General features: G+C 61.7%; 1 protein-coding gene across 1 annotated transcript; it reads left to right on the forward strand.

Annotated features, from left to right (window-relative positions):
- Positions 1-394: 394 nt before the first annotated feature.
- On the forward strand, positions 395-8,715 carry VOLCADRAFT_105698 (uncharacterized protein; the record flags this gene model as incomplete). The annotated part of the gene is made up of 13 exons (XM_002952757.1): positions 395-817; positions 1,238-1,387; positions 1,725-1,863; positions 1,905-2,063; positions 2,346-2,422; positions 2,506-2,526; positions 3,161-3,385; positions 4,181-4,354; positions 4,460-4,703; positions 5,022-5,215; positions 5,701-6,021; positions 6,496-7,803; positions 8,215-8,715. The coding sequence occupies 13 exons, from the start codon at positions 395-397 to the stop codon at positions 8,257-8,259; spliced, it is 3,480 nt and encodes a 1,159-aa protein (XP_002952803.1). The 3' UTR covers positions 8,260-8,715.
- Between the last annotated feature and the right edge of the window lie 2,131 nt (positions 8,716-10,846).

A 10,846-nucleotide genomic window follows, 5' to 3' on the forward strand; every position in this document is an offset into this window, starting at 1 on the left:
GGAGAGCAAGGGAGCATCATCGCGTTCTGGTTCTATTTCGCTGGGTAAAATGGTTAATCACGCAGCCACACAAAATAACCTGCAGTCAGAAGCAGGAGCTGCTGCGCAGCTTGCGCCTGACAGCCCCAGGCGCCAGGGCGACAGAAAGCGTCAGAGAGAGGACGAGCAGGAGCAGGAGCATCACCGGCTGCTGCAGTCCAGCCACATGAAAAGGACGTCTACAGAATGTAATACGGATAACCTCGAAAGCAACACTGGACATACTGGGAATGATAAAGAGTTAATGTGCGTGTCGGACGGACCAGTGCCCGCGCACGCGGCCCCAGCCGGCCCACAGGCGACTCCAACACCTACCGCTCTGCCACCCGCCGCTCCGGCGTCGGCTCCTTACTTGATGGCCGGTAATCCGCTCCTTCCCCCCACCATCCTGCCATCCATTTGCCAGCTGCTGCTAACGTACATTCAACGGGCAGCGCTGATGGCCACCATGCTGCAACCCACTGAGAGTTGCGCTGAGCAGCAAGAGCTACCACACCCTCCCCTGCAGCCGCAGCCGCAACAGCAGCGGCTAAAAAGCCAGATCAACCAGCAGCAGCTGCGGCACCCACAAGCCATGCAGCCACAGACGCACTTACAGCAGCAGCTCCATCACCAGCAGCGGGAGGGGCCCAAACCCGGCGACGCGACGGAGCCGCTGCCTCTTCTTGCGGTACGGCAGCTCAGGGTTTTTGACATCCCGGCTGCTCTACTCCTCCAAGCCGCGGCGCATCTTCTGGTCGTGGGCGCCATTCCGCCCACGGACTACAGGGCAATACAGGTGGGAGGAAAAGAGGGAGAAAAAAAGGGGAGGTAAAGAAGGAGAAAAAAGGGGAGGTAAAGAAGGAGAAAAAAAGGGAGGAAGAGGGAGCGTGTTTGTGTGAGGAAGAGGGGGGCGGGTAGGGAGAGGGGCGTTGAGATGTAAAGATTTGGGTTAATTTACGAGCGGCAAGATGAGGCACAGGAGGTATATTATGTGGAAAACGGCACAGATGGTCACTTCCTTCACACGCACTTTCCTTTTTACCGCCGGTTCCTCTATTCCCGCTCCTCGCTTTGGGCGGCCTGTGGGCCGCCTGGCGTCCGGTGCTCTCCGCCGTGTCCCCACTTCCCTTCCCGACTTCCCTTCGTGCCCAGACGTGCTCACACGGCAATTTACTGTAATTTACGTTGGCCACCAATGTACCCGCTGTTTATGCAGGCCGAGCTAGCTTCTCAAGCTGCGGGAGTCCCGGCTGCGGGTGTGGGGTCACTCACGCCGGTGCAGGAGGGGCCCCTTGCGTCGGCGGATGCTACAGCTGCCAATGCTGCTACACCTACAGCTGCTGCTGCTACAGCCACGCCGACACAGGTACCGGGAGGTTCCTCGCCAGCGGTCACTTCTGTGGCTGCCGGAGACGGCACGGCTCCGGAACCAGCGGCTCAGGGTAATGATTCTCCTCCTGCCCCTGCTCCTGCTCCTGCTCCTGCCGCCGGCCGTTCTAGGGCGGCGGCGGTGGACGGCGTCGACCACTCTTTGCCCCCGGCAGCGTTAGAAGCTGCAGCAGTGGTAGCAGCAGCGGACTCGTCTGCCTCCCCAGCTGCTTCGTTGGCCACAGCGGCGGCAACGGCGGCAGCAGCAGCCCGTGGCGCCCCACCCGCTGGACCGCACCCCCTTCATCTCTCCTCCTCCTCGGCCACCGCCGCAGCCGCAGCTGCCGCCGCCGCGGCGGGTCGACGCATGGGGGAGCTTCTTGGTGGCGACGGCGATGGTGCTAGCGCTGTCGGTGCTACTGCCGGAGGCCTTCCGTGGAGGCCTTCCGTGGAGGCTGCGACGACGGCGGGGAGGTCCGTAGCCCGAGACGAAGGCCGGAGTCCTGCCGCTGCAGCGGCGGCAGCGGCGGCGCCGTCGTTGCGGGTTGCCGCGACGGCAGTGATGGATAGCGTGGCGGCATCCTTGTGGGCGGGGCGGGGTGCCGGTCCGTCTGCCCGTCGGTTGGGTCTGGGTCGTCGGCTCTTCTCCGCCGTCGCGGATCAGCTACCTTGTGGTAAGCCCATTGAAAAGAGCAGCGCAATTTTGCGTGTCATTGGTTTCCCCCCTCCCCCTTTCCCGTTCCGCGTCCGGTTTATTTGCCGCAGCACTCTTTCCTTGGCAGCAGTTTCACTCGCTCGTGGTTCGCCTTTTCCCTTCCCTCCTTCCCTCCGTGATCCTCTCTTCTGTTGGGTTGTACGCTTTGGTCAACGGAAGCGTTTTGTTCCCCTTGTTGCGGCTCCCTTTGAAACACGCTCCCCCTTCCCCACCGCCTCCTTCCGTGCGTGAGCAAGCACAGGCACGGAGCTGGACAGCATTCTACCGCCGCTGTACGGCTACTCCGGGGTGTTGTACAGGAGCAAGGGCAACCCTTATGTGAGTGTTTTTGGAAGCACACATGGGATCACCGTCTCCTCCATCTCCTCCTCCTCCACCTCCTCCACCTCCTCCCCCGTCAGGCAGCCAGCCAGCCGCGCTATGTGCGCTTTGGCGTCCTCTCAATCTATCTATCTACCTACCTACCTACCTACCTACCTACCTAACTAACTATCTACCTAACTATTAATCTTTTCCATCCATCCTGCTGGTGTGAACGTTCGGCTCTATGGCCGGCGGCCAGGGCCTGGATAGCGGCGAGTTGGGCCGCACACCGGGCTTGGCCAAGCGCGTCGTTTGATTGCCCCAACAGAATGGACGATTTCCACTTTTCCCCCCCCCCCCCGCAGCCCCCAAGTTGTGACTTGTGGCTCGGGCAGTTGCCGCTTTGGCCGTGGCGCCTGTTGAATCTTCACTGCTTTTGCATATAATAATACCCACCATCTCCACCAAGTCTCCGTATTGTTTTGGCGCCGCATCATCAATCAACTCCCCGCTGAAAATGGAAACGGCAGGCCATTACGGGCCGCGGATCCGTCCGCCTTTCTCCCCTTTCCCCCTTTTCCACAAGTTTGCTACTCTCTTGCCCTGGCAGCAGCTTCACTCGTTTGTGGTTCGTCTTCCCCCCATTTCCACCTTCCGCAGCACCGTCCAACTCCATGGCCCTGTCGAGCTTTTATCCCACCGCTTATATCCCACCGTTACGTTACTGTTCTACTGGCTCGTGCTTCTGTGCAGGCGGGCGCAGCGCTATGGGACGGAGCGCTGCTGCGCGACTTGGGCACCTTCACCACGGCGGCGGATGCGCGTCAGAACGTGCTCGTGTCCATAAAGCTGATTGCCGCCGCAACGGCAGCGACCGGCAACGTAGTACTGCCAACAGGCAAGCCCATGCCGGCCAGTGCTGCTGCGGCTGCTCCGGCCGCTCCCTCAGAGAATGCGGTGGCAGTGGCTGGAGGAGAGGTGGCCGTGGAGGGAGCTGCTCCTGCTGCAAATGAGGTTGCGGCGGCGGCGGAGGAGGGGGGTGGTAGTGCTACTGCTACTGCTACTGCTGCTGCGGCAGCGGCGGCGGCGGCGGCGGCTACTTCCCGCGCGGCGGCTGCCGTTGACGCAAATACCAATCCTGGCGCGCTGCGTCGGGCGGATACCGTGGAGCCCGATGTGGCGGAAGCTGCCGAGCAGTTGTTACTGTTGAGGATTTCGAGGGAGGCGGCCTTGCTGCTGGAGGCCGGTGCGCCGCCGCCGCCGCCGCCGCCGTCGCTGCCGTCGCCGCTACGTCAGCCAGCCCAACAGCAGCTACAGCTACAGCTGCAGCCTCCGACACGCGCGCCCCGGTCTGGAACGACTCAATCAGAAGACAGCGCGCACTGCCAGCGTCAGCAGCACCTGCAGTTGGAGGATGATGCGGCGAGGAGAGGGGCGGTGCAGCCGGCACTAGATCTAGGCGCGCAGCAGCACCAGCACCACCAGCACCACCAGCACCAGGACCAGCAGCGGAAGGCGGTTCAACGGCAGCCCCCGCATGTGGCGGGGGCGGCCGCAGCGGCGCACGTCACCGTGGGGCCACAGATCCATGCTAGCGGGACCCCCCAGCAGCAGCAGCAGCAGAGCTTCAGGGCCCCCTCAATGCCGCCAGGTGCTACTGCCGGTGAGCATCCTGGCCGTACAGCTGCTGCTGCTGCTGCTGCCTCTGCCAAAGGCGGCCCGGCTCCGGCCGCACCACCAGGACCTGAGGCTCCCGCTTCCCGTGATGCGCAGCCAGCTGACAAGGGCCACCAACAACGCCGTGGCACCCAAGCCGGTGTCACTGCGATTGCTACAGTCGCTCCGAAACCAGGTGCTGTTACACTGGCGCCGCACCAGCAGCAGATGATGCAACAGATGCAACAGATGCAACAACAGCAGCAGCTGCAGCTGCAGCTGGCGGCGCAGGTGGATAAGCGGATGGCGGCAACGACGACGTCGCAATGGTCGATGCGGCCTGCATTGCCGAGCAGTGCAAACGGGTCCCTGTCGGGGGGCCCACGGCTACCGCAGGCGACGGCGGCGGCGACGGCGGCGGCGGCGGCGGCAAGGTCCTCCTCCTCCGCAGTAGCTAATGGAAGCGGAGGAGGCGGCGGCGGCGAGCCGCTCCCCAGGAAATCATCGGGTACCTGGACGTCGGCCGCGGCGGCGGCGGCGGGCGGGTACGGCAGGGCTGGGCCAGCTGCAGCGACGGCGGCGGAGCGGTCAAGCAAGCAGCAGCAGCAGGCGCGGCTGGGTCTGGGAGGAGTGGAGAGAGGTGAGTTGGGCCGGACCCGCGGACATACAAACCGCGGCGGCGGCTCCTGTTTGTCTGTCTGTCTGTCTATCTGTTTATATATCTATAATCTATCTTATCTTTTGCGTTGCGGTCCAGCTTTTCTGCCTATTTCGCTGATTTCCTCACCCTCGTCAAAATGCATTTACTCGCTGTAAACAGGATCAGCAGCAGCGACGGCGGCGGCATTAGGCGGCGGAGGAGGAGACGGCGGCGGAGAATATCTGTCGTGGCGGCAAATGCTGTCGGCGGGTTCCGCCGGCGTCGCTTCCACGGCGCGACCCGCCGCCACCCGCCCAGGCAAGCCGGGCTCTGAGGGGACCGCCGTCAACTCTGCTGCTGCTGCTGCTGCGGGGGCGGCGGCGGCTATTGCTGCTGGCGGGGCGGCCCCGGACAAGGCCATGGCTGCTGCTGCTGCTACAGCTGCGGCGTCCAGCCCGGAGACTCCGGGGTCAGGCGGGACGCGGCTCCCCCACGATGATGTCATTCCCGAGGTGCCGTACATATGCCGCTAGGGGCCTGCGTGATGTGAAGGCACGGGGCTGGGCCGGAGGGGGTGACTGAGGAATTTGACGAAAAATGTTTTTTTTTACAATATTCCAAAACGATAACATTAAAGAATAATGTGGTTAAGTTCTCTCCCTCTCCCTCTCCCTCTCCCTCTCCCTCTCCCTCTCCCTCTCCCTCTCCCTCTCCCTCTCCCTCTCCCTCTCCCTCTCCCTCTCCCTTACCCTCACCCTCACCCTCACCCTCTCCGCACCCACAAAGGAAAGACCGGGTCCGGCTCCTCACCCGTCTCCCGTCTCTCTTTCCTTGGCAGCAGCTTCACTCGTTCGTGGTTCGTCCTCCCCGGTCTCCCGTCTTCGAAAACTCCCTCATCTTCTAATTCCTTTACAAACCGAATCCTGCAAACTCCATTGCTCCTGCCAATTACGTTATTCCCCTCGCCTGCCGTACCCTTTCTCGCCGTACACCCCAGGACGACCCGGAGGGCCAGATCTTGCTCGACTTGCTGTCTCGCACCCGGTCATTGCAGCTGAGCCGAGAGCACCTTGCCGTACTTTTACACAGTACGGACGGGCTGACGACGCTGTTGGCGCTGCTGCAGCAGCAGCAGCAGCAGCGGCCCGCCAGGCAGCTACAGCCGCGGCAGCAGCAGCATATCGCCGCCGGGAAAGCACCGGATGGCGACAGTGACCACCACGCAGCGCCTCAAGTTGGCGCATTAGCAGATCGGGACGATACGGAAGAGCGGATATCGGTGGAGGGGGAGGTGGCGGGCCAGACGTCACGTGATTGGGTGGGTGAAGCGCCGCCGGCAGCGGAGGAGGCGCCACGACGCCGCGGTCAGCCGTCACCCCTGCTTGGACCCCCTCTTCAGCGGCTGCAGCCGGCGCTACAGCCGCCGCCGCAGCAGCAGCAGCACCAGATGTCGCATCGCGGGGATGAATCGCGTCGCCATGGGGCCCTGTACGCGCAGGGCGGCCAACAGCAGCGAGCGGCTCTGCTGGCTGCAGCAGCAGCAGCAGCACAAAGGCAGGCTGGCGGCGGTGGCGGCGGTGGCGGCGGTGGCGGCGGTAGCAGCAACAGTATTGGCAGCAGGAAGCAAACTCGGCAGGAGGTGGTAACGCGGCCGGAAGGGGAGCTGCCGGCGGCGGCGGCGCTGGGTGCGGTGCTGGTTCTGGAGCGCGGCGGCTGTGTCGATGAGATCGGGGAGCAGCCGCTTCCGCGGCAGCGCGCAGCGCTGCCGCCGCCGCCGCCGCCGCGGCCGCAGCAGCGCGGCGGCGACGGCAGCCAGCTGCAGCTGTCACGGCACGTTGGCGCAGGGGGAGGCAGCGGCGCCGCCGCCGCCGGTGGGAACGCACCGGAAGGATCTGGGGGCTGTGTGGCGAGTGCGCGCAACAGCCGCTGGCAGGACGAGGAGCCGGAGCAGGACTTTTGCGATGGAGAGTACGACATAGAAGGGCCAGCGGTCTCGATGGGCCTTAGTCTTCTGGGGGGGGAGTTGGCGTTGCTTCCGGCGCCCGACGGCGGCTACGCGTACACACCGCTATACGAGTCGTTGTCGTCGTCCGACGGGCGGTCAGCCCTGAGCTTCGTGCTGCGGGATCTTCATCGTCGCCGTGGGGCTGGCGGCGGCGGCGACGGCGTGCGCAGCAGCAGCGGCAGGACATTAATCCCGGCGGCCGCAGCCTCACATTTACTGGCGGCGGGATCCGGAACGGTGCTGGCGGGCTCCAGCGGCGGCGGCGGCGGCGGCGGCGGCGCACGTCAGGGACCTGGAGGTGGCGGAGACTGCCCACGTATACCGCCGCCGCAACAGCAGCGACGTCACACACAACCACATTCGCCTGGGCCTGGCGGCAGCTTCGCCCCTGCCGCCGCTGCTGCCGGCCGAGGTCTGATGTACAGCCAGGGCGCTTTCGAACACCCCGCCGCCCGACAGCCGGCGGCAGCAGCGGCGGCTGCAGCATCAGCCGCCGCGACGGCATCCGGGTACGGCAGTCGGTCGGCTGCCAGAGAGCTTAAGCCCAGCTTGCAGCGCAGCTACGGCCATTATCCCAGCAACGCCAGTGACGTACATCCTCGTGCTGGCGGAGGAGGTGAGTACGGCTCGCTTGCTGTTGACCACACGGCAGCGATGGCTGCCAACTCTCAGCAGCAGCAGCAGCTGCTGCGGCGAATCAGCTCCTCCCTTCCGTCATATGGGGCAAGTCTGGCTGGTTTCGGAGCTTCCATGGACGATCGCAGTCGGCGACTACAGAGCGGCGACCCCATACCGGAGTTGTCGGCGGAGGACTGCCAGCCCAACGGCGGCGGCGGCGGCGGTGCCGTCGCAGTAACCCGCCGTTCTGGAGGCGTTGCTGCCGGCCATCCCGTCGGCGACGTTTCCAACAGCAGCGATGCCAGCGGCGGTGGCGACGGCGGCGGTGTGAGGTCGTACGACGACATGGGCGGCGGCGCTGCCGCCGCCGCCGCCGCCGCCGCCGCGGCGCCACAAGCCAAACGCGCCCGCCACGTGGTGGTGGGGGCCCCATGTGGGGAGTATGTGGCAGTGAGCGACCTAGCGGACCTCCAGCAGGTGTGTACGACATCCTGCCCGAGCCCCCTCCTAACAGCATTACTGTTGTTCTGTACACTGCAGGTTGTGCTCGGGTGTGCTGTTGCTGTCGTGGCTTCTGTTGCTGCTACTGCTACTGCTACTGCTACTGCTGCTGCTGCTGTCGTTCAGTCCGCTAAGTCCGCTACCTTCCCCGGTATTGCTCTGGCCCGCAGGCGCTTGCCGTTGTTCGCAAGCGGCATGAGAATGGATGACACCTCGTCGCTGTGAGAATGGATAGCGTCCGTCGCTGTGAGAATGGATAGCGTCCGTCGCTGTGAGAATGGATAGCGTCCGTCGCTGTGAGAATGGATAGCGTCCGTCGCGCCGTTTCGTCCAAACCCCTTAACGTGCCGACGCAGCTGCCACAATAACAGTCGCATTCTGCCACAGGCGGATTCTGACCCGTGGGACAGTGGAACCGCTTTCGGTTACTAGAACCATGGATCAGTTAAACCACTGGACCATGGGACAGGAGAGCTGTGACCCGTTGACCTGTGGGTCAGCACATCCACTGACCCGTGGGTCGGCAGTATTCCACGTAAATGTATGTATGATGTGTGGGACAGGGGGGTATATCTTCACCCGTGGCAGCTACCCTGCGAAACCCTGCCTTCCCCGGTATTTCCGGGCACCACCATCCAGTCACCCTAGTCAACTTCTCAGTGGTTCGCTCAGGTTCCGCACCCACCACCAGCATCCAACGGAATCTGCCGGGTCGACAGCGGCCCAACTCCATTCCTGGTCGGCAATGTATGTATGTATGTCCGTATGTATGTACGACTTAGATTACACTGTGGGCCGCGAGAGCCGGGGGCCGAAGCCGAAACACAGCGCAAGGGTCGGGAGCACACAGCACAACTCGGTTAGTCTTGTGTGCTCCCGACCCCGACTCAGACGTGTATGTATGTTTGTTTGTATGTAAGTGTGTATATATAACACATATTATAACGGATGCGTGTGGCTTTGGCTCCGTGCTCGGTGGCCCCCGAACACCCGCGCGAGGTGGCGTCATCTACGCCTGCCCTCCTCCTCCTCCTCCCCCCCCTCCTCCTCCTCCTCCTCCTCCTCCCCCTCCTCCTCCCCCTCCTCCTCCCCCCCCTCCTCCTCCTCCTCCTCCTCCTCCTCCTGCTGCTGCTGCTGCTGCTGTTCCTCCTGATCCTTGTGTTGCTATTGGGCAAAAGGCATATGCCGCCTGGGTGGCTTGTACGACACATCCGTACACTTGCATGCATAGCACGAGCGTATGCACATGTGCACGTATATTTGTGCATGTATGTGTGTATGTATGTATGTATGTATGTATGTATGTATGTATGTATGTATGTATGTATGTATGTATGTATGTATGTATGTATATATGGTGCACGCTCTGGGTGTGTGTCGGCCGTACAATGACCGCAACGCGCAGCTCGTCCGCACGCCGCCATTCTGCCGCATCATGGCCGTCGGCCTTACGCCGCCAGAAAGGGAAGGGAAGGGCTCTAAGAGTTTGGTGGGCTCTAAGATCCATGAGATTAATCACGTTATTATTACGCGCCTTAGTTTCCGGGTGGTGGTGTGTATGTTCATCCGTCCCCGGGGTCCCCCCGCCGTCTCTCCCGCTCTCCTTGCCATGGGGGTAACTGACTGTGGCCTGGATCCAGTGCCGTACCATCCCAAATCCATCTCAATGCCGTACCGTGTCGTACCGTGGCCAGGGACAGGGATAGGGACACAGGGAGGTTGCACGTTCTCCCCCAAACCCTAAATACACAGCAGTGTACGACATTTTTGTTATGTTGTTGTTGACGATGGCAGCTTTGATGGCATGACCCTGATGATGACGATGATGATGATGATGATGATGATGATGACGATGATGATGATGACGATGATGATGATGACGATCATATCCTAACTTGTTTGGGTTTTTTACTTATTTCCATACTGTAGAGAGCGTCATGGTGGTTTTGTCGTTGGTCGTTTTGTTGGTTATTTGCAGTTGTGGTTAATCTTGTTAGTAGTTAGGTTCAGGAAAAGCATGGACGGTTTATTTGCCAAGAGGGGGGCCCTCCAGGTGCCGCCATACCTTTAGGGGGGGTGGACACAGACGCCGGCTGATGGTGGTAATGGAGGTGTGCCTGTGGCGGTGTTGGTCATGGTTTCTACAACAATCAAATGCGGCAGATCGGCTCGAGTTAAAAAAAACATATATCCTAAATGAATTTCGAACCCGGGCCGACTGATTAGCGCACTCAAGAAGAAATTGATAAACACGGGATTTGGTTGGTAGAGCGCGTGCGTGTGTGTATGTGCGGCGCGCGTATGTCGTACGGCGTGCATGTCGTGTAGGTGTGTGAGAGCCTATATGTGGCGGCATTTGTTGGAACATGAGATTGATGCACAAATCATGCAATACCATGATGCGTAGCTACCATGCAGCTGCCGCCGTACACTATACTGTACTGTACGGAGAAGTTTTGACTGGCCGACAGGCTGGACAGCTCCGAAACCAGACCATACCGCCTTTCAAAAAAGCGTTACCCATCGTAAAATCGTACCTGAACTGAGCTATAATATCTGATATATATATATATATATATGCCTGTATGTATGTGTCCTCCCCTTTGTGCTCCCCCCGCCCTTTGCCAACTGCTCTCTGGCTGCTACTGAAGTATGAGCGTGTGGGGCTTGCCGGGATGCCGGGGGGAACGGCGGAAGGGAGGGAGGGAAGGGGAGGGAGGGGGGAGAGGGGGAGGGAGGGAAGGGGGGGAGGCGTGTTGGGGTTGTGTGGCGCCGCCTTCGCGACCACTGGCCCTTGCGTGGCCCTGTCCTGTCCTGGTGATGGTGGCGGTGATGGTGATGGTGATGGTGGTGGTGATGATGATAATGGTGGTGGTGACGGTGGTGGTGATGGGGGTGTACATCGGCTATGTAGTGGGCCAAAATCAGCAGCTCTGGCGGTGCAAGTAGAATCTTCTCCGGGATGATGTGCTGTCATACAGTGGGTTTGGGTATATGTCACTGTCGGAAATGGCCGATC

This window comes from Volvox carteri (genome assembly GCF_000143455.1).
Source record: "Volvox carteri f. nagariensis unplaced genomic scaffold VOLCAscaffold_32, whole genome shotgun sequence".
NCBI classification, from domain to species: domain Eukaryota; kingdom Viridiplantae; phylum Chlorophyta; class Chlorophyceae; order Chlamydomonadales; family Volvocaceae; genus Volvox; species Volvox carteri.